The 24,572-nt window shown below is 36.2% G+C and overlaps 1 protein-coding gene across 1 annotated transcript in view; it reads right to left on the bottom strand.

Moving 5' to 3' along the window:
* Positions 1-24,572, bottom strand: part of SLC9C2 (solute carrier family 9 member C2 (putative)) — a 272,343-nt gene that overhangs the window by 80,187 nt on the left and 167,584 nt on the right. Inside the window, exon 31 of the mRNA XM_049715795.1 lies at positions 9,168-9,277. Coding sequence (XP_049571752.1) covers positions 9,168-9,277 — 110 coding nt within the window. The remainder of the gene's footprint in view (positions 1-9,167; positions 9,278-24,572) is intronic.

Genomic DNA, 24,572 nt, shown 5'->3' with positions numbered 1-24,572 from the left:
CAAAATACAGGCTATATTTATATGATCTAATATAAACTACTAAAATCTTAAATTCTAAATAATTTTGCCACAAGGTAAGATGTTCAAAATTCCATGAGAAAATACTCTCATTGTCAAAAATAAACAATAAAATGGAAAATAAGAATAAAAGCTTCTGGGGGTGGGATGAATTGGGAGATTGGGATTCACATATATACACTAATCTGTATAAAATAGATAACTAATAAGAACCTGCTGTATAGCACAAGGAATTCCACTTCACTGTACAGCAGAAACTAACACAACAGTGTAAAACAACTATACACCAATTAACAACAACAAAAAAAGAACAAAAGCTTCCATCAGCAGTTGAATGGATAAAGAAGATGCTTAACCCTGAACTGCACAAGCACACAACATATTCAAAGCAGCCTAGCAAAGGTTCCAAAAACTGAGATGCTACTGGAACTATCACTCACAGAACATAGACAGTCTGAAGCAAACCGAGTGGATTATCTGTTAAAACAATCAAACAATTCAACATATGCTATCTCTTTTAAAATAGAGACATAAATGGGTTAAAAGTTAAAGGATGGAAACATAGTATGCAAACACTAATCAACAGAAAAATGGAGTGGCTATATTAATATCAGACAGAATAAACTTCAAGGACTATTACCAGGGGTGGGAGAAAAAAAGATATTATATAAGAAAGGAGTGAATTCACAAAAAAAAAAAAATCTTAAATGTGTATGCACCTAACAAGACAACTTCCAAAAACTTAAACACAGATAGAACTGAAATGAGAAGTAGATAAATCCATGATTATACTTAGAGGTTTCAACATTTCTCTCACAGTAACTGATAGAAGTAGACAAAAAATCAGTACCAATACAGAAAACCTAAACACCATTATAAACCAGGTGACATAATTCACCTTTACAGAACACACTCTACCTAACAACAGTAGAAAACAATTTTTTTTAAGTGCACATGGGATATTCACCATGATACACCAAATTCTGGGCCATTAAACAAATCTTAACAAATTTATAATAATTGAAATCACATAAAATATCTTGTTGAATCATAATGGAATTAAATTAGAAGTTAATACAAGAAAGATATCTAGTAAATGTACAAATATTTGGAAATCAAACAACACACTTCTAAATTACCCATAGGTCAAAGAAAAAGCCACAAAGGAAACTAGGGGGAAATGAAATGAAAATAAAACTACAACATATCAGATTTTGTGGGAGGCAATTAAAACAGTGGTTCAAATGGAATTTATACGATTAAATGATTATATTGGAAAAGAAGAATGTCTCAAATCAATAATATAATTGTACACCTTTAAAAACTAGAAAAAGAAGAGCAAAATAAACTCAAAGCAAGTAGAAGGAAGGAAATTATTAAGGTAAGAGCAGAAATCAATTAAAATTGAGACTAAAAAAAAAAAATCATACTCAAAAAAAAAAAATCATACTCAAGAGTGAAAAGCTAAAAGCTTTTCCTCTAAATCAGGAGCAAGACAAGGGTGTTCACTCTCACCACTTTTATTCAACATAATATTAGAAGTCCTAGCCAGAGCAATTAAGCAAGAAAAAAGAAATAAATGCATGCAAATTGGAAAGGAAGAAGTAAAACTGTCACTATTTGCAAATGACATGATATTACTCAAATTCAGTCAAGTTGCAGGATACAAAATCAATGCATAAAAATCGGTTGTGTTTCTATACACTAATAATGAACTATCAGAAAGAGAAATTAAGAAAACAATTCCATTTACAATTACATCAAAAAGAATAAACTACCTAGTAATAAATTTAACCAAGGAGGTGAAAGACCTATATATGGAAAACTATAAGACACTGATGAAAAAAACTGAAGAAGACACAAATAAATGGAAAGATATTGCATAATCGTGGAATTAATCAGAAGAATTAATATTGTTAAAATGTCCATACTACTCAAAGCAATATACAGATTCAATTCAATTCCTATCAAAATTCCAAAGGCATTTTTCACAGAAAGAAAACAAATAATAGAGAAAATTAATGAAACCAAAAGCTGGTGCTTTGAAATGTTCAGTAAAATTGATAAACCTCTAGTCAAACTGAACAAGAGTAATAGAAAGAACATGAGCTACTAACATCAGGAATGAAAGAAGGGACATCACTACTGATCCCACAGACATTGAAAAGATAATAACAGAATTCTAGGGAAAACTCTATGTCTATAAATTTGATAATGTAGATGAAATGAACCAATTCTTTGATAAACAAACTATCAAACCCACACAGGAAGAAATAGATATATTTCTATTAAAGAAATTGAATTTGTAGTTTTAAGCCTTCCATAAAGGATACTCCAGGCCACATGGTGAAGTCTATCAAACACTGATAGAAGAAATAACAATTCTACACAATCTCTTCCCCAAAAAGGGGAGGCAATACTTCTCAACTCATTTTATGAGGTTGGCATTAAATGATAAAACCTGATAAAGACATTACAATTAAGAAACTTTCAAACCAATATCCCTCATGAACATAGATACAAAAATATTACAAAATATTAACAAACTGAATTCAACAGTATATAAGAGGGATATGTCACAACCAAGTGGGGTTGCTCCAAGGAACGCAAGGTGTGTTCAACATTTGAAAAGCAATTGATGTAATTTACCATATCAACAGTCTAAAGAATAATAATCACATAAACATCTTACTGGATGCAGAAAAAGTATTAGAATAAATTCAATATCCATTTATAATAAAAAATCTCAGCAGACTAGGAATAGAAGGAACTTCCTTAATCTAAAAGGAGGTATCTATGAAAAACCTACAGGGAACTTCACACTTAATGATGAGACTAAATGCTTTCCCCCTAAAATTGAGAACAGGGAAGGAATGCCCTCTCTTACTACTCCTAGTCAAATGGTACTGAAAGTCCTAGCCAGTATAATAATGCAATAAAAAGAGGTAAAAGACATATACTGCGTGGGCCAAAATGTTCGTTTGGTTTTTTTCTGTAAGATGGTTCTGGTAGCACTTAGTTGTCTTTAACTTCATTCGAAACCATTTTATTAGATTGTATGTGACAGCTGTCATACCAGTGTGCATTTAAAAAAAGACTTATCAGAATTGGTGAATTTTCGTAGAGCCATTTTTTAAAAATTTATTTATTTTATTTATTTTTGGCTGCATTGGGTCTTCGTTGCTGTGTGTGGGCTTTCTCTAGTTGTGGTGAGCGGGGGCTACCTTTGTTGCAGTGCACGGGCTTCTCACTGCGGTGGCTTCTCTTGTTGCGGAGCACAGGCTCTAGGTGCATGGGTTTCAGTAGTTGTGGCACATGGGCTTAGTAGTTGTGGCACATGGGCTAAGTAGTTGTGGCTCGCAGGCTCAGCACACGGGCTTAGTTGCTCCACAGCAATGTGGGATCTTCCTGGACCAAGGCTCAAACCCCCGTCCCCTGCATTGGCAGGCAGATTCTTAACCACTGCGCCACCAGGGAAGCCCTGTATAGCTATTTTAATATTGAAGATGGAAGAAAAAAAGCAACATTTTCAGGATATTATGCTTTATTATTTCAAGAAGGGTAAAAATGCAACTGAAATGCACAAGAAGATTTGTGCAATGTATGGCGAAGGTGCTGTGACTGATCGAATGTGTCAAAAGTGGTTTGCAAAGTTTCGTGCTGGAGATTTCTTGCTGGACGATGCTCCATAGTCGGGTAGACCAGTTGATGTTGATAGTGATCAAATCGAAACAATAATTGAGAACAATCAACGTCATACCACGCGGGAGATAGCCGACATTCTCAAAATATCCAAATCAAGCTCTGAAAGTCATTTGCACCAGCTTGGTTATGTGAATTGCTTTGATGTTTGGGTTCCACATAAGTTAAGCGAAAAAAACCTTCTTGACCATATTTCCACATGCGATTTTCTACTGAAACATAATGAAAACGTTCTTTTTAAAAAACAAATTGTGACGGACGATGAAAAGTGGGTACTGTACAATAATGTGGAACGGAAGAGATTGTGGGGCAAGCGAAATGAACCACACCAAAGGACGGTCTTCATCCAAAGAACGTGATGTTGTGCATATGGTGGGATTGGAAGGGAGTCCTCTATTATGAGCTCCTTCCAGAAAACCAAACGATTAATTCCAACAAGTACTGCTCCCAATTAGACCAACCGAAAGCAGTACTCGACAAAAAGCATCCAGAATTAGTCAACAGAAAACACATAATCTTCTATCAGGATAACGGCAACACCTCATGTTTCTTTGATGACCAGGCAAAAACTGTTACAGCTTGGCTGGGAAGTTCTGATTCATCCTTCGTAATCACCAGACATCGCACCTTCGGATTTCCACTTATTTAGGTCTTTACAAAATTCTCTTAATGGAAAAAAATTCAATTCCCTGGACGACTGTTAAAGGTACCTGGAACGGTTCTTTGCTCAAAAAGATAAAAAGTTTTGGGAAGATGGAATTATGAAGTTGCCTGGAAAATGGCAGAAGGTAGTAGAACAAAAGGGTGAGTATGTTGTTCAGTAAAGTTCTTGGTGAAAATGAAAAATGTGTCTTTTATTTTTACTTAAAAACTGAAGGCACTTTTTGCCCCACCCAATAGATTAGAAGGTATGAAACAAAAATATTTTTATTTATAGATAACAAAATTGCCCATGTCGAAAATTTCAAAGAATCTACAAAAAAATCCTAAAACTAATAAATCAGTTAGCAAGGTAGCAGGATACATACCAATATACAAATCAATCTTATTGCTAATACAACAATTGAAATTTGAAATTTTAAAAATACCATCTACAATAGTACCAAAAATAAGTGAAGTACTTAGGTATAAACTAACAAAATATGTGCAGAATCTATATGCTAAAAACTACAAAAGACTGATGAGAGAAACAAAAGAAGATCTTAAAAATTGCAGAGACATACAGTATTCATGAATTGGAAGATTCAGTATTATTAAGAAATTGTTTCTCCCCAAACCAACATATAGAGTCAAGGCCATCACCATCAAAATTCCAGCAGGACTTTTTTTTATAGATACAGACAAGCTAATTTAAAATTTTATATGGAAAGCCAAAGGAACCAGAATAGTTTAAACACACACACACACACACACACAAATAGAAAACGAACAGAGTTGGAGATCTCACACCACCTAATTTCAAGACTTATAGACAGTATGATAATGTCAAAAAGATAGGAATATAGATCAATGAAATAGAATTGAGAGTCTAGAAATAAATCCTTGTATTTATGGTCAGTGGATCATTGACAAAGCTACAAAAGAGTTCAGCAGAGAAATTATGGTACTTTTAACAAATGGTGCTGGAACATTTGAACATTTAGAAGCAAATAATATATGTATTATATATATATATGTATATGTATACACATACATAAGAAATATAGATCTTGATCAATATCCCACACCTTATACAAAATCAACTCACAGACCTAAATGTAAAATCTAAAACTAGTAAGATTCTAGAAAAAAACATAGCTTGCAGTATCATCACAAGAAAAAAATTCTCTATGTCCAGTGACAATGTTTACTAGACTTATTGTGGTGACAATTTTGCAATACATACAATTATCAAATAATTACACTGTATACCTGAAACTAATATAATGCTATGTGTCAATTATACCTCACTTTTTTTTTTTAAAAAGGAGCTTGCTCTTCTGTATCTGAGGATCTGAGGAGCCTTCCCCAATACACAAAAACCTTACAATTACCTTACCTGGAGCAGATACCTCACAAAAGACAGGATGCCCATCCTCCTCAAAACCTATCCCAAACACCCGCTATTGCCATTAGACCCATAACAAGGGTTAACTTTCAGCATGTTCTGGTGGCCTGGAAGTGGCAGCAGTTCTCTACCTATAACTGGTGCTGAGCCCAGGTTCCTAGATTTGCCCCTTCTTCCAGGGAAACATTACTTGCTCTTCAGAGTGAGTATGGACCAAGATAATCTATATATTATGTCTTCACTAAACACCTATTATAAAACAGGCTGGGGTATGCATAGTTCCCATCTCTGGCCTTGTTTATTATCAGTGGTTATATAATCCTTTGACCCACAGTTTCTGGCTCCAGTTGAGGACCCAAAGCTGAAGTACAAAAACAAACTCCAGCTTGGAAGAGAAGGTGGAAAAGTTTGTTCTCACAGAACTTGTCCGCTTGACCACTGAAATAACCAGCCTAGATTCTTAATTTTTATTCATTGCTATCAGTAAATATTTATTAAGTAATTACAACAGATTTGTTGGGCAAGTAAAGCAGGTCATGTGCTGTGCAATCATGAGAAGACACAAAACCAGGGTCCCCAACCCTACGTAGTCCATTCTAGATGAAGAGTAAACATACACCTTTATGTTTTCACAGATTGTGTTTATGGAGCAATTCCAAACTCTCTTCATTGGGCGACATGCCTCTGTGTGACTAAATTTTCTAGGCTCCATATGGGCAAGGTAGCTGGGCAGAGAGAATCCCCTAAAACTCAAATTATTTCTAAGGGAAGTAGGGGTTGTACTTATGCTGGAAGAGGACAAAGATAGACTTTGAAATAGCACATGATTAGAGCTTAGAATCCATCATCATGGAACTGATCTCAGTAAGGTAAGGGTCTCATTGCTTGTACTACCCCAAGTCTCCAACTGCCCCACTAGCAGGTATTGTTGGTGACAAAGGTAAAATGCAGGATTGCAGCCCATCATTGCTGTAAGAACTACTCAGACTTTCCTGATTTGAGTTAGCTGTTTCTTTAAGCAAAAAAAGAAAAAAGAAATTTATCATATGCTTGAATAATAATGTATAAAAGAAAAAGGGGATGGGAAAGAAGAAATGTTTAGGGGAAAGAGGAGGACAAAGGGATGAAAAAGTAGAGAAGAGATTAGGAAAGAGAACATTATACTATAAGTTCATTGAGGCCATATACCAATACCTTGCACAGTGCCTTGCACTTAGAGAGGGAAATGCTTATTCAATGAATGAATGAATGAATGAATGAATGAACAGGAAAAAGGGGAGAGAAATGAGATATATGAATAAGTTTTAACTTGTAAATAGCTTTAGCTCTTTAAATATTAAGCAAACCTGTTTTTATATAAAAAGACAACACCAATGATACTCCTTCCCAGTTCCTCCAATCAGAAATGTGTACTTTCTATTGCTTATCCTCTATTAATATGAATCAGCCATATAGCCTACCCAGCTCCCTTTATGACCAGGATGTTGATCCCAGAGATAGGGCCATGGAACAGAGCAGGACTGACAGATGTCCATTAGGCTCAAACCCACGGTTTGGTTTTCGGTGGAACTGTACTCTCAGCCAACACAAGATGGAAATGAAGGCTGAATACTTATTGACAATAACTGACTACATACCTTAGTGGGTACACACAAAAAATAAACCAGAGGTATAAGATGAAATTCTGCGCTTCCAATCCACAAATCTAAATTTCACAAAAGGTTTTGATTGTTAATTGCAAAATAAACCTATCTGCCCACGAGGACCCTTGGAAAAGAGTGTCATTGACTGCATAATACATGTAAATACTTTGTTTATATAAACCTTAATTGTCTGGCTTCCTGAAAAATGAAGGAATTTAGTTCAGAGACACTTGAGCTCAGTATCTAAGGACTGCTTTCCTTCTGCTTGGAACATAGAGATCCTTTATTTCAACAGCTAAATCCCAGCCATTTGCTAAAGATGACTCAGTGCCCAGGAAGTTCAGGAGAAAAAGTCTCAGAGAAAGAGAAACTGCCTCTGCCAATGCCTCATTTCTCCCACCAATATCTATATGCCACCTAAGTATCACCCATGTGGTCTGAAAGCTATCAAAGAGAAACAATGCTGACAGGTCCAGAATCGAACAATAGTTACCATATGTGTTTAAGGAGAATGCTTCTATTGAAGAGCCTGAAAATTACCTCTCAAATAGTTTTTGAAGCCATGGTGCTGAAAGACATTGGCTGAGAATCTGGAGCCAAGTGTTTATTGAGCTTATCTTAGTCCATACTCACTCTACAGAGCAAATAGTGATTCCTGGAAGAAGGGGCAAATCTGGGAACCTGGACTCAGCACCAGTGATACTCAGGGACTTCTACCACTTCCAGGCCACCAGAACATGCTGAAACTTAACCCTAGTTATGGGTCTAATGACAATAGGAGTGTTTAGGGTAGGTTTTAAGGAGGATGGGCATCCTCTCTTTTGTGAGGTATCTGCTCCAGGTGAGGTAATTGTAGGTTTTTGAGGGAGAAAAAGACTCCTCAGATACAGAGGTACAGGCAAGGGGGACTAAGAGTGACTCAATATTCTCAGTTTTTTTTGAGTCCAGCCAAAACTCCTCATTTCAAGTTTTAGGACGTCATTCCTTTCTGACTAATGACCTAATGTTCACATGGAACACTTTGCAAGGCTGTGAATTCAACTGATGTAATTCTGCAATCTGCACAATTAAATTTTGCATTTGATTTTCAATAATAGCGGCCCTGTGACTATAAAAAAAAAAGATCACTTTAGGGCTGCTGTGGAAGCTCTCTGGTCCTCAGACCAAGAATTGAACCAAGAGTTTAAGGTCCTGAGATTTTCATTTTCTTTCTGTAAGGACTCACTGTACTCAGAAGTATCTAACCTGCAGCAAGGCCCTTACAGTGATCACTACTGCCACTTGAGTCAGGTGCAGCAGGCACTTGAGCCCCCAAAGCACATGCACTTCATCACAGTCAACACGTGTGGTTATTTGATTGTGATGCCGCTGAATGTCGTGTATAACTAGCACTGCATCTCCCCTTGGCAAGGGGCTCAGACCAAACCAACAACAGAAAGCAATCTTTGAGAGTTTTTCTCCTAGAACCACTCCTAGTACCAATTTCTATTTCAGTTAGGGTTCAGTCAGAAACCACACAGCACTTCAAACAGAGGAAGCATAATATAAAGAATCGTTCACTTGGTGAAAAGGTGATTAGCTACTAAAAGAGCGGAAGAGAATTTTATGGGAATAGAGATGGCAAACACAGACTACAGCTATCACTCTTAAGGCCAAGGGAAAGGTAAACAAGGAGGAAACTTCAAAATGTAGAGAACGGCTGTACCAGGCTAAGATTCAGGCCTCTAAGGGGGAAGTCTCAGAAACATGTCACCCACCGCTAGGATGAAGAAGAAAGCTTCTGGAGGACATTTACCAGCTGGAACCATGGGAGCAATCCACCACCACAAGGAATACCGCCAGGGCCAGCTGTATGCTGATTCATTCACTGTCATGTGGAGAAAAAAAATCAAGATAAGTGCCTCCTTCTCCAGCTTTGAGAATCCCTTCAGCACACTCTTCACCCCCAACTGGCCAAACCCAACATCTGGCAGAGAAAAAAATGTAGTTTGCAGAGTATAGCTCGAGGGTCATAAAGTAGGACAAAGAAAGGTAGATTTGGAGCTAAAGGAAAATAAATTAATAACTGGAACACCTGAATACAGAGACTAGGAGTAAAGATGGAGAGAGATAAACAATTACAAGATATACTTGGGAGGCAGAATCACTTGTACTTGATGTCGAGTCCTTTTGGAGGTGCGTTAAAGGAGGACTCAGGATGACTTTCTCTTAAGAGAGAAGGGGAAAACTGGGGATATTCAGTCTTGTATCAAATGAGTTTGTTTGGTGGGGGAGGTGAGGAATTATGAATTACATCTTGGACATATTTCATATGTTTATGACAGAGATCAAAATGGCAGATAGATGGCAATGCAAATCTTGAGGTTGGCTTAAGATAAAAATGGGCATCAGCATGTGGTTGTTATTTAAGGTCATAGGACTAGATGACATCACTTACAGAGAAACTGTAGTTAGATAAAAGGGTCAAGGAATGTGCCTGTGAAGCTCCAACACTTAGAAATCAGGGAAAAGATGAGGAGTCAGTAAAGGAGACAGATTAACCAGCGAGAGAAGCGAAAAAAATCAGGAGAGTTTGGTGTTATGGAAGCAGAGTAAGAAGTGGTTCCCCAAAAAGTAGTCAGTTCTGTCAAACACTAATTCTATTGGATTTAACGAGATGAGTTTTAATGGGTAGAGGAAGAAAAAGAGAAAGGAACAGAGAAGTGAGTTGTAGCAGGAGGAAATGTTGAATCAAGGTAGGACTTTTAAACTGAGCTGTCTAATATGGGAACCACTAGTCACAGGTAGTTGTTGAACACTTGAAATGTGACTATTGCAAAACTGAGATGTGCTATAAGTGTAAATAATGTATCAGATTTTTAAAACTTAGTACAAAAAAGTATAAAATATCTTGTTAATAATTTTTATGTTGATTGCATGTTAAAATGATAATATTTTATATATATTGGGTTAAATAAAATATATTACAATTAGTTTTACTTTTTCTTTTCACTTTTTTAAGGTGTCTATCATAAAATTTTAAATTACATATGTGGCTCACCTTATATCCCTATTAGACAGAACTGTACGAGGGCATGTTTGTATGCTAATAGAATGAGCAGTGGAGAAGCAGAGATTGATGCTGTAGAAAGAGAAAGAGTAAGGAAAAGAAGGAAGACATTAATAAGCTTTAGTAGATAGGGAGGAATGGGGAAACAATAATAGATTGATGGACAGACAGAAAGACAGGTGTACACAGGCAAATATTTGTCATAGTCTTTAAACAGAGACTATTCATTCTTTTTAAATGGCCATGAAGCATTGATAAACACTTATCAAGGTCTAGGTTGCAAATAAAATCTCAGTATGCTTCCAAAGGTACAGATCATATTGCAAGAAAACGAGAAATTAATAAGAAAAAGGTAGCAAACCCAATCTAATCCCATGAACATTATAAAACAGTTTTCTAATAACTCTTGGGTTAAAGTAGAAATCAGTGCTAAAATACAGAATGTTTAGAAATTTAAAAACACACTACATTTCAGAACTAATGGGATACCACCAAAGCTTAACTGAAAGAAAAATTCAGAATTTTTAGTGATCTGATTAACACATAGAAGACAAAGTAAATGATTTAAGCATTCAATTCAAGAAACTAAAAAGAGAACATCAAAATAAACCAACAGAGAATAGGAGAAAGAAACTAAGTAAAATAAAAGTAGAAATTAATGAACTTAGAAAGCATAGCAAAACTGCATAGACCTGATAAATAAAACAATAGTTTTGTTCTTGTTTTATCTTTGAAAACTACAACATAAAAATCATTAGTAAGTAGAACCAAGAAAAAGGGAGAGGAAATAAAAACACATACAATGAGAAAGGGAATATAACCAAAAATAGATTTAAATTATAAAATTTCCAACATACGCCAATAACTTAGAAAATCTACATGAAATAGACACACTTTGGAAGATATAAATTACTAATATTGACTCTTGAAGAGAGAAAATTAGCCCAATAATCAGAGAACTTGAAAACGTACCAAAAGTTCTAACTTCAAAACAAGCATTAGTTCCAGACTGTTTTACCAGAAAGTCCAACATATCTTAAAGAACAGATAATTCCTGAACTATTTAAATTATTCAGATAATAAAAATTAGGACAAGCTTCCCAATTTACTTTATTAAGAAGTTTATCCTGACTACCAATGCTAGCAAAAATAAAATAAAATAAATCTTGTGTCATTTTCACTAATGAATAAAAATTTTTAAATCCAAAGTAAACTATTAGTAAGTCTAATTTATCAGACTTTTGACAGCAAGTAACAGAAACCCTGATCCAAATTATCTTTAACAATATGGGTATTTCTTGACTCAGCAGGAAGTCTAGAGGTAGAATAAGTTTCAGGATGGGTTGTAGTTCAATCATGTTATTAAGAATCCAGATTTTTTTCCCATCTTTCTGCTCTGCCACTCTTGGTGTGATGTCATTCCTGGTCTTTTATAAACATGACTGCAATATTTCCAAGCAGCCAGGCACAATTCTCAGAAGAAGATGAAAAAATGACTCCCTTTGGTTTTCACTTAGGAGCAAGGACACTTTTCCCAGAAGTTGCCCTAGTGGATGCCACGTCTCATTAGAAAGAGTTAGATCAAATGCCTGTCCCTGAACCAATCCCGATTAATGGCATGGTTTTGTTTTAGTCTGTAGCATCAGAATCCCCTGGAAGACTTATTAAAACATATTATCGCAGGGTCCAATCCCCAGTTTCTGATTCAGTAGGTCTGGCGTGGGGCCTGATAATCTGCATTTCTAATAAGTTCCCAGGTAATGCTGGATTATCTTGGACCAATTAGGACTATCTCTGGAGCTGGAGGTAAGGTCAGCTTCCCCGAGGCACCTGGCTGGATGGAAGATGGATAGATACTCGCTTAGAACTGTGGCTTACATAGCATCTTCAACAAGGAGAAATAAATTAGTACAGAAATGGCAGGACAGAGGAAAGTTGTTTTAGGCTTCCAAGAGTGGTGAGCTGTGGGAAGGTAAATATATGTGAGGAAACTAATGGAGTAAAGTTTGCTTGCAGGTTTCTCTGGTGCCATCTCTGAGCTAAGAGTCTGTCTCCAGCAAAAGGAGAATTTATATACTGTCTTTAGGAAGAAAGAGGCAGGTTTTTCTGACTTTGATGTTTCTTAATTGCCTTCAGCTCAAAATAATTTTTATGTCAAAGAAAGAGGCATATTTTGAGGTGACATTCTGGTTTCCTTCAGTTTCCCATTTGAAACTTTATCTTCGGAAAATTTCATACATATATTTTTTTAAATAAATTTATTTTATATTTATTTTTGGCTGCGTTGGGTCTTCATTGCTGCACACAGGCTTTCTCTAGTTGCGGTGAACAGGGGCTACTCTTCATTGCAGTGTGCAGGCTTCTCATTGCAGTGGCTTCTCTTGTTGCAGAGCATGGGCTCTAGGCGCACGGGCTTCAGTGGTTGTGGCACGCAGGCTCAGTAGTTGTGGCTCACGTGTTCTAGAGTGCAGGCTCAGTAGTTGTGGTGCACGGGCTTAGCTGCTCTGCGGCATGTGGGATCTTCCCGGACCAGGGATCGAACACACGTTTCCTGCTTTGGCAGGTGGATTCTTAACCACTGTGCCACCAGGGAAGTCCTGGAAAGTTTCATATGTTAAAGGCTGAGTTAGTCACTGCAGAAAGACTTGAGTTAGATGTTGTGAGATAAGAGATCAAGCCAAGGAGAAGAAAACCATAAATTGGAACAAGCAGAAAAGAACAAATCTAATTACATTGTCCCATATCTTAATTAATCAGTCTCTTAGTCTTGGGAATAGGTCAGTCCAGTTAAACAGTTGTGTTTCACTTAAGGAGTCAGTGTTGCAGATGGGCCTCCACCTAAATTTGGCCTCTGTACGTGCAAGCAATCAGGTATTTAATGAGGCATTCCCATGGAAATGTTTTTAAAAACAAATTTTAATGACAGGAGCGAATTATAAACTAAATTTTTTAGTCTGGAGGGCAGCCAGTAAAGACTATATCTAGATATGGGGCTTCATTTGATGGGGGAGTGAGGATGGCAGTGGCAGTCTTTGATGAATTTCCTGGTTTGTAGTTTGAATGCCTATAATATTGGTGTTGGGTGTTCTGGCAAACTTTCTGAGTGGCCTACATAGCAGCAGGCATGAAGGATGTCCATATATCACATTTGTTGTGGTGATTTCTCTGAAGTTCATATCAATTCATCCAGCTGCAACTTGCAGTGCTTTGGAAAAAGGGCAGTTGTAGTTCTTAGTGATTCCAAGTGTAGAAGGTTGGGAGAAAAATTGAAAACAATAATTTGGAGAGCTGTAGCCAGGTGTTGGAGGAAGCTTGAAGAATTCAGGATCCAGTACAGTTTATAGGTAAATAATAAAATCTCAAAGACAATGAACAGGGCTAGAATCTAATATCCACAAGAGTGTGCCACTTTTTCTAGCACTGATAATTTTTCTGTCTACAGTAAGACAAATTTGTTTTCAAAATAAGTCTAATCTCATTAAATTTGGCCTGATTACTTATGTAAGTGCAGCAAGAATCATGACTGACCAAGGGTCTTTTGAGTTTGCTTTGCTGGAACTTTTCATAAGGAACCTCAGATTTGGGCTTTTAAAAGCATCTCAAGGCTAGGAAGCCAAGTCAAGGAGTCACCACAAGACTTCGCCTGTAACACCTATGGATTTGGGTGAATTCCTCTCTTCTTAAGGTCCCAAAAATATTCTGAGGTTCCTGGGCCTGCCAGGTAGCGATCTCCCTTACTCACTGTGAGGTGAGAACACTATAAGCAAGACACAAGTTGGTTTTTCAAAGTGGTCTTTATTAGCTCATTAAAGTCAACCTTACTTCCTTAAAGCTATCTGGTCAGATCTGATTCTATGCATCATTCTCAAATATGACATTCCAGTCAAAGCCTCAGTAATATAACCAATGCTTCCAATTGTGTCCTGTTATGAGGAGAACAGATTCTTATTGAATTTATAAAACTAATTAAACTGTCACAAAAATAAGAATATTCAGTAAGCTTTTCCAAATTCTGGAGGGATCAGGTAGAGAGAAAAAGTCATTGTTTCACCTTTGTCCACACGTTTTCCTAACTTAACAAGTTGCTGTAAGTTAGAGATAGCTAAGAGAAAAGAGGAGAACATTTTCTTAAATCTGAAAAACAAAATATTAAAGAACCAGCAATGTTCCAAACAAAAACTCATAAAAATTATAATCATCCTCATCAGTTCATTCAGTGCCATGTAATTGTTATTATGTTTAATATTGGGTTTGCAGTTTTATGAATCCACCAATTTTTCCATTAGAGTTCTGAAAATTCATACCCAGTACAATGGTGTGATATTAAAAGTTATCAGAATTCTGTATTCTAGAGTATTTGTCAGGTTCCTTTCCATTAATCTCTTTGAGGACAAGCAATTATGGATCATAGCTGCTTGCAAAAGCTTTCAGGAAAGCATCAGAGTAAAACAATAACTGTGAATGACAAAAGACTTAAAAATAGCCATGGTTAAGGATCTAATAAGAGTTCATTTATATACAATAGACAAGAAAATTTTGTTATTTATGTGACATACATTTTAAGATGATAACTGGAATTTGACTATAACATTATACCAGGACATTTCAGATTGCTAAGAATTCCATACAATTTCTGGAACACTTACATTAATAATATATATCCACACAAATATAACCCAGAAAGGCCAAACATCACTTCTTACTTGACTATGCTTCCCATGTAATTTGACATATCAAATAAGCCTAAATAGTTTAATATCTCTCTTTTTATAAGGAGAGAGAACAAATCTCTTGAGATATTCTGGGGCTCTCCAAAAAATTCCCAAAGTTAGTTCAAGGTCAACAGACTTCATTTAGAACTTGATTTTGGGAAGTTTGTCAAAAATGTCAAAGGTTTAAAACACAGGATTAAATAGGATCACAGGTAATTGTGACATGATTAACCAAAGTGACAACTAAAGATTTTGAAGGCAAATACAGAACATTACGTAGCTGTTAAAAACAAATGAACAAAAATCCTTAGCTCTTTTAATATTGAGAAAATTCAGTTTTTGTTAAGTAATCAAAGCCCTGTTAAAGACAACAATAAAGCACAGAAAATAGATAAGACCAAAAAAAATCAAAAAAACAAAACATGGTATCCTAGGTAGGATTACTTAAAAGGTAAAGAAAGTTTTATAGTCTCTTATTAAGAGCAGACCAATAATTCAAGAAAACTTTGTCATTTTAACAGAGAAATAAAATTAAATTTTAGTTTTGCATAGGGACACTACTGATTGTGAAGCTTATTTTTTAAATCCTTATAATAATTTCATTTAATTTTTAGCTAGCTTGATTACATAAGATAAAGTTTTCTCTCTCCTTCTTTCTCTTCTTCCCAACTTTCTATATCCATTTAGTTTTTGTCCTTTATTCTCCTCTTTTTAAAAAAATTCTGAACCAACTTTAAATAACCTCTAAACTAGGACAAAATTTCTTTCCATTTTCCTTAACAAAAACACAACTTTATACCTCATATCTTTTTTTTAATCAAAATCATATCCTACTTTACTTGTATACTTGCATGCATAGTTTTTGTTATTATTATTTCTAGTACTTTTAGTTACATGTGTTGATCTAAATTTTTAACTCTTAGTAATGCTAATTTTCAGTGAAAACTAAGAATCAGGCAATTGTGAACTGTTTGTCACATACTAACTTCTGTAGTAGACTGGAAAATTTATAAATACATCATTTCATAATTTCTAGATGCATATGAATTTCTTAATAGACTTCTTTTTTTCAGTGTGGCTAGAAGAATATGTTATTAACAGACCTAACTATCTCTTCTCTCTCTATAATAAGAAGCTAAAATTAGATATGTTTAGCATTTACTGTTTCAGTATTTTATCTTACTTGGAAATGACCTAGATATTCAATGAATATCATCATTTAATTTAATTTATTGTAACTAAGGATTCAAGTTACCAAAAATATTTTGGAAACTACATTTAAGCAGACATATTTTATAAAACAATCATTGCTGAAAATGAATCACATATATAAAATGAATATATATATAAAAAACCACAAACATCACGGAAACAAAGTATCTAAAAAGTTAAACATGTGGCTTTTCTCTCTCTCTCTCTGTTTACTTCTGTGCTTTACAAACATTAAACAATTTATTTTTATTATATTTTTGTTCTTAGATTATGAATTCATAATTTTATAACTAAATATGTAATAGAGACAACATAAGCCCATTTGACTAGTCTTAATTTATATAAGCACTTTTTTAAAGCAAATTAAATAGAGCTCTTTTACAACTTACTTTTGGCAATACCATCTGAAGGTAGAAAAGTATCACATATACATAGCATACATACACAGACATACATAAAGATACAGACGCAAAGAGAAACCTTACCGTTTTCATTTGCAAATTTTGGCCATAAGACATGTACGAGAACACAAAACTCACTAGTTTATAAAAGAACAGTTGGATCCAAATTGTGTTTCTGGCAGATGGAACAAGTTAAGGTTACCCACTCAGATCACTAAAGATTTTTTACTAATATTTGTGGAAAAGACTTTTAGCATTTGCATTTGCCCTTGACAGGTAATCTTACGGAGGTTTATGGGCTAGATTTTGGTCAAGGAAGCTTTCATAGCAGTTCATTTTTAAAAAAGCTTCTTCTTACTTTTTACTTTTTTTTGTATATAGTCTAAGGTAAGAGTCTAACTTCATCCTTTTGCATGTGGATGTCCAATTTTCCCTACACCACTTGTTGAAGAGACTATCTTTCCTCATCAAGCGGCCTTGGCCCCCTTGTCAAAGATTATTTGACAATATATGTAACGGTTTTTTCTGTGTTGTCTATTCTATTCCATTGGTCTATTTGTCTGTCTTTGCCAGTAACACACTATTTTGATAACTATAGGTTTGTAACGTGTTTTGAAATAAAATAAATAAATAAGACCTCCAACTTTGTCCTTCTTTTTCAAGATTATTTTGTCTAATCAACATCCCTTAGAATTCCATATGAATTTTAGGATGGATTTTTTCATTTCTGAAAAAAATAACTTTGGGATTTTGATAGGAATTGCACTGCATCTATAAATTGCTTTGGGTAGTATTGGCATCTTAAGTCTTCCAACCCATGAAATTGGAATGTCTTTCCATTAATTTGTATCTTCTTTAATTTCTTTTAGCAATGCTTTATAGTTTTCAGTGTAGACATGTTTTAAACTTTTTATTTGTATAAATTTTTAAAGGTTACTTTCCATTTACAGTTATAACAAAATATTGGCTATATTCCCCATGTGTACAATACATCCTTGAGCCTATCTTACACACAATAGTTGTACTTCCCACTCCCTCACTCCTATACTGCCCCTCCCCACACACACTGGTAACCACTGGTTTGTTCTCTATATCTGTGAGTCTGCTTCCTTTTTTGTTATATTCACTAGTTTGTTGTATTTTTTAGATTCCACATATAAGTGATAGCATACAATATTTGTCTTTCTCTGCCTAGCTTATTTCGCTTAGCATAATACCGTCCAAGTCCATCCATGTTGCTGCAAATGGTAAACTTTCATTATTTTTTATGGCTCAGTAGTATTCCACCATACATATATACCTCATCTTTATCCAGTCACCTGTTGATGGACACTTAGGTTGCTTCCATACCTTGACAATTGTAAGTAATGCTGCTATGAGCATTGGGGTGCATGTATCTTTTCAAATTACTGTTTTGGGGATTTGGGGATATATACCCAGGAGTGGAACTGCTGGGTCCTATGGCAGTTCTATTTTTAAGTTTTTTGAGAAACCTCCATACTCTTTTCCACAGTGGCTGCACCAATTTACATTCCCATCAACAGTGTACAAGGATTCCCTTTTCTCCACATCCTTGCCAACATTGGTTATTTGTGTTCTTTTTGATAATAGCCATTCTGACAAGTGTGAGGTGACATCTCTTTGTGGTTTTGATTTGCATTTCCCTGATGATTAGTGATGTTGAGCATCTTTTCATGTGCCTGTTGGCCATCTGCATTTCCTCTTTAGAAAAATGTCTCTTCAGTTCTTCTGCCCATTTTTTAATTGGGTTGTTTGTTTGTTTTCTTTTATGTTGAGTTCTATGAGCTGTTTATATATGCTGGATATTAATCCCTTATAGGTCATATCATTTGCAAATATTTTCTCTCATTCAGTAGGTTGTCTTTTCATTTTGTCGATGATTTCCTTTGCTGTGCAAAAGCTTTTAAGTTTAATTAGGTCCCATTTGTTTATTTTTACTTTTATTTCCTTTACTTTAGGAGATGGGTCCCCAAAAAATATTGCTACATTTATGTCAGAGTGTCTGCCTATGTTTTCCTCTAGGAGTTTTGTAGTATCCAGTCTTGCATTTAGGTCTTTAATCCACTTTGAGTTTAGTTTTGTATAAGGTGTTAGAGAATGTTCTAATTTCATTCTTTTACATACAGCTGTCCAGTTTTCCCAGCACCACTTATTGAAGAGACTATCTTTTCTCCACTGTATATTCTTGCCTCCTTTGTCGTAGATTAACTGACCATAAGTGTGTGCGTTTATCTCTGGCCTCTCTATCCTGTTCTATTGATCTATGCATCTGTTGTTTTTGTGCCAGTACAACACTGTTTGATTACTATAGCTTTGTAGTATAGTCTGAAGTCAGGGAGCCTGATTCCTCCAGCTCCATTGTCCTTTCTCAAGATTGCTTTGGCTATTTGGGGTCTTTGGGTCTCCATACAAATTTTAAAGTTTTTTGTACTAGTTCTGTAAATAATGTCATTGGTATTTTGATAAGAACTGCATTAAATCTGTACATTGCCTTGGTTAGTATGGTCATTTTGACAATACTGATTCTTCCAATCCAAGAATACAGTGTATCTTTCCATCTGTTTGTGTCGTCTTCAATTTCTTTCATCACTGTCTTATAGCTTTCAGAGTACAGGTCTTTTGCCTCCTTAGGTAGGTTTACTTCTAGGTATTTTATTTTCTTTGGTGCGATGGTAAATGGAATTGTTTCCTTAATTCTTTCTGATATGTTGTTGTTAGTGTATAGAAAACATGGTATATTAATTTTCTATCCTGCAACTTATCTGAATTCACTGATGAGCTCTAGTAGTTTTCTGGTGGCATCTTAGGATTTTCTATGTATAGTATCATGTCATCTGCAAACAGTGACAGTTTTACTTCTTCCTTTCCTATTTGGATTCATTTTATTTCTTTATTAAATAAATATTTTATTTCTTTATACCAAAAAGATCATACACCATGATCAAGTGGGATTTATCCCAGGAATGCAAGAATTCTTCAGTATCTGCAAATCAATCAATGTGATACATCACATTAACAAACTGAAGAATAAAAACCATATGTTCATCTCAATAGATGCATAAAAAGCTTTTGACAAAATTCAACACCCTTTTATGATAAAAACTCCTCAGAAAGCAGGCATAGAGGGAACACACCTCAACAAAATAAATTCCACATATGAAAACCTCACAGCTTTTCAACAGTGAAAAGCTGAAAGCATTTCCTCTAAGATCAGAAATAAGACAAGGATGCCCACTCTCGCCATTTTTATTCAACATAGTTTTGGAAGTTTTAGCCACAGCAATCAGAGAAGAAAAAGAAATAAAAGGAATCTATATAGGAAAGGAAGAAGTAAAACCATCACTGTTTGCAGATGACACGATAGTACATACATGTTTTAAATTTTAAACACAAAAATTCCAAGTGGTCACTCGTAATAAAGTACCTTGAGTTGTTACTTTAACTTTATAATCATTGAGCTATTGTTGCTTACTTCAAATCTGTTGTTTAAATGCAGGAATTATTACCTCAGGAGTTGGAGACAGAAACTGTGCTAGAAGACAGCTTGAACCACAACCAATTCACTCTTGAAATAAATGAGGTCTATATACAGAGAGAGCTGATTATATAATGGAGAATTCTCCAAATTAACTTCTATGTAGAAGACCTTTTTAAAAATAAAGGATAAGTAATTAAAATGTGCCAATCTGCAGCTAAGGTATATACATTATTAAAACTCAACAGTGACTGCAGCAATTGTTTATGATATAGACCAGCATCAAGATTTGTCTAAGAGTACTGTATCACTAACATTGCTTGGAACAGCCAGATCTTGGTGATAATAGCAAGCAGGTTAATATTATTATTATCATTGTCACCATCTTTAAATTCTCAGAAAATTCATAGCTTGATTGCCTGTACCTGGGGAGGACTTCTCTCACCACCCAGCTTTAGTTCACCCTGGCATTAGGCCTCAAAGAATTTAAGTTTGGGAGCTAGCAGGCTATTAGTATCCTGTGTAAAGTATCCTTTAATGACTAGATAGGTTATCTTGCACCCTTCAGCATCAGTCATCTGCTGCTCTGCTTCTAGAGTTCCTGCCACTCTCCACTCTTCTCCTGGCTGTCTCATGGCTTCTGCTTACTACCTTCCCTGACCATCTTTCAGCTTCTACCCCTACTGTGAACTGCTGTCTGAATATGTTTTCTTGCATTCCAGCCACCCAAAGAAGATCCAATAATAAGGCATTGTGTACCAGGCCCCCGCAAGCTGTTAGGCAGTCTGTAGGGTGATTGCCTTTGAGCCAGACACCCAGTCCTGTGCAACCACTGATGGCAAGAGTGGCAGGGCCATGTGGTCAGTTTTCCTTAGGAGGAGTCTGGGCAAGGCAGGCATTCAGATTGGTTCCTCTCCAAAACACTTCTTTTTTTTCCCCTTTTTCTTTCTTCTTCCCTTTCCCAGCTCCTATGAATTCTTTGCTCTCTGGTTTCTCTCTTTACCTTTCCCCTCCTTCCTCTCTATGACAATCTCTTTCTCTCTCTCTCTCTCTCCCTCTCTCTCTCTCTCTCTCTCTCTCTCTCTCTCTCTCTCTCTCTCTCTCTCTATATATATATATATACACACACACATATGCATACATACATACACACACACACACACACACAGATATGAAGCTTCACGAATTGATATTCACTGCCCACTCTGTAAAAATCTTAATTTTTTTCCTTTAGAGCATCAGGCCTTTTATGCTTAACTAAAAGCAGAAAAAAATTGGTTAACTTAACTCAACATCCTTTAAGCAATTCCAAATTGGCTTTTGGTTTTTATTATATCATGCTTTAAAATCTAATCCTTTAACCATTTATGAGTAAATTTTTCCCCCAAAAAAATCATAATTTGTGAAACTTACTAAACAGTCTCTTTCAGTGTAAGCAGTAAACTTTCAGGAAGAGTGCTTTATTTGAGAAAAGAAGTGTCAGAACTTACTGCTCCAAAGCCCCTCTGAGAACTATTCATCGTTTTAGCATTTTTTTTTTTTTTTGCGGTATACGGGCCTCTCACTGTTGTGGCCTCTCCCGTTGCGGAGCACAGGCTCCAGACGGGCAGGTTCAGCGGCCACGGCTCATGGGCCTAGCCGCTCCACGGCATATGGGATCTTCCCAGACCGGGGCACGAACCCATGTCCCCTGCATCAGCAGGCGGACTCTCAACCACTGCGCCACCAGGGAAGCCCCGTTTTAGCATTTTAAAAGCTGTTTTGTTTTCATTTTTACTCCCACGTATCCTATTGGGTTGGCCAAAAAATTCGTTCAGGTTTTTCATAGGATCTTATGGGAAAACCTGAATGAACTTTTTGGCCAGCCCAATACTTTGCTTTCTTTCCAGGTTGGAGGATATGATAGGGAGGAGTACCCACATTAAACATGATAAAGAAGAGCAGTGGAGAGATTATCAGCCCCACTCACACAGCAGGTTGATAGCACTGCCCTGATCAGCAGTTTCCTGTACTCCAATACCTCTTTCTATTTTTTTTTTTCTGAAAAGAAAATCAAATTTAACAAGAAAGCTTTATAAGAATTGTTTTAAAAACATCATCCCACCTTCCTAACATTAATTTCAAATTTTATATATCTCCTCCCACATGCATAAGAATTTTTACCTAGCTACAATTATAACCAGGGACACATTGCTCTTTTATTTCCAGCAGAAGGTAAGTTTTATATATCTCCTCCCACATGCATAAGAATTTTTACCTAGCTACAATTATAACCAGGGACACATTGCTCTTTTATTTCCAGCAGAAGGTGGACAAGAAGCTTTGCTGTGTGGCTGTAGGAAGGTGCCCAAACGCTTCTTCAATACTTTGTGCAATCTAGCTCCACACCACTATGTCTAACAGGTCACAAATATTTATCAATAACACATGGTCTAAGCTTTAGGAGTTCACAACCTAGTGAGAGAGGAGACAACCTAATGTACTGTTGTTCTTCCAAATGGCCATTGCCAATCCCTTCACCTTTTCCTTCAGTCCGTCCAAAGCAGTAAGGACAGAAGAGACTATCAATCAGCCAACAGTCAGAGCCCTCTGAAAACCCCTGCAAACCCTTCCTTCCTGTCAATCAGGAGTTAATTCTAAGGACTTCAAGTTCTCCCCAACCCTGCCAGCTGTCAGAAGACATTTTTTTCTGATAAAGCCTCCACCCTCTCTGCAACTCTCCCTTTTCCACATTCTGGTCTCTCCCTGGGATGCCTCCCTGGCCCCTCCTCCTTTCTCATGGCACTTCTTGCTTTTCCCTCTACAGTGGGGCTTAGCCCACTGTAGTTTAAGGTTGGAAGCTAGCAGGCTATCAGTATCCTGTGTAAAGTATCCTTTAATGACTAGATAGGTTATCTTGCACCCTTCAGCATCAGTCATCTGCTGCTCTGCTTCTCGAATTCCTGCCACTCTCCACTCTTCTCCTGGCTACTACATCTTCCTTCAGTGTAGTACAGAGGTTAAACTCAACTACCTACAAGAGTCAGGCAGGACAGTTGGTGTTCCTTTGACTTTGTCTGCATATTAAGTATATGGGAACATTCTCTACTTTTACAAAGAAACATGCTCTACCTTGTTCCACCTTGAAACATATGGCCTTTAGTCAACCTTTAACTTTTACAATTTTTGCCAGAGATAGGGTTACATTAGGATGGGACTCATTTTCCTCCTAATTCTAACCTAAGAAAAATAACAGGGCAAGAGTGTGGTTAAACTGCCAATAGACAATGTCAGTAAGTGGTGGGGCATAGCTTGGAGTCAAATTAGTTTACAGATTAAATTATAGTAGCTTCACAGAGTTTTCCAGAGTGGCTAAGAAATTTTTCCAGTAATCTTACTACAAGTCTTTGTTCAGAGGAGAACTTGGAAAGTATGATTAGCATGCCCACACACAAAAACATCACTATGATGAAAACAAATCTTAGTATGTGAGTCACTTCTCTTAACACTGCCCTGTGCCTTTTTTAAGCCTGAGGAGCCCCACCCAGAGAATTTTTCATACCTTTGGACTCTAACAATCTGGGACCCTCCCCTCCCCCCAACCCTCCATCAGCATTTACGTTTTTTTCGTAACTGTATGTACGTCTGCTTTCCCTGTATGAGCAGAGACTGTATCTCTTCTCTGTATCACCAGGTCTGGCACAGTGCCTAGCAAACAGTTGGCAAAGCAAGGGTTATTGCATAACCTACTACCATCATCCAAATAATAGCTACCATTTCCAGAGCACTTACTATGTAAACTAAAATAGTTGTGGAAACATATGCAGCTAATAACTGGTTGTTTTGGCCTCGAAGTTGGGAGCTCATCCCCAAAAAGGAACACTCTAGGCACAATGGCAGCAGTAACTACTTATGGTTTACCTACATTACCCTGGAGGCTTTCCCAGACCAGACCACCCAATAGAAGCAGCACCTCAGTTACCCTCTAGCACATAATCTTATTTTCTCTGAATAGGATTTACGACTGTCTAATATATTCTTGGTTAAATAGGTATCCCTCACTATAATGAAAGCTCCAAGAGAACAGTCATCTTGGCTACCTTGTGCTTGGCACATAGAAAGTAAATAAATGAATCTAAACTTCCCACTTCCTTGGGTGGCAGAGTTGACTTGCACACAATAGATCACAATATGTTTTAAAATTTATATTTAAACTTCAGGATAATTGTGTTGAATATCTTATGGTTCATAATGAACTCTGGGAGTGGAATAAAAATAAAAGTTTGGTCACATTCCCCCAAGCACTTACTGAT

Source organism: Orcinus orca, chromosome 1 (genome assembly GCF_937001465.1).
Source record: "Orcinus orca chromosome 1, mOrcOrc1.1, whole genome shotgun sequence".
NCBI lineage: Eukaryota > Metazoa > Chordata > Mammalia > Artiodactyla > Delphinidae > Orcinus > Orcinus orca.
This window is presented reverse-complemented; position numbering and strand designations above follow the sequence as displayed.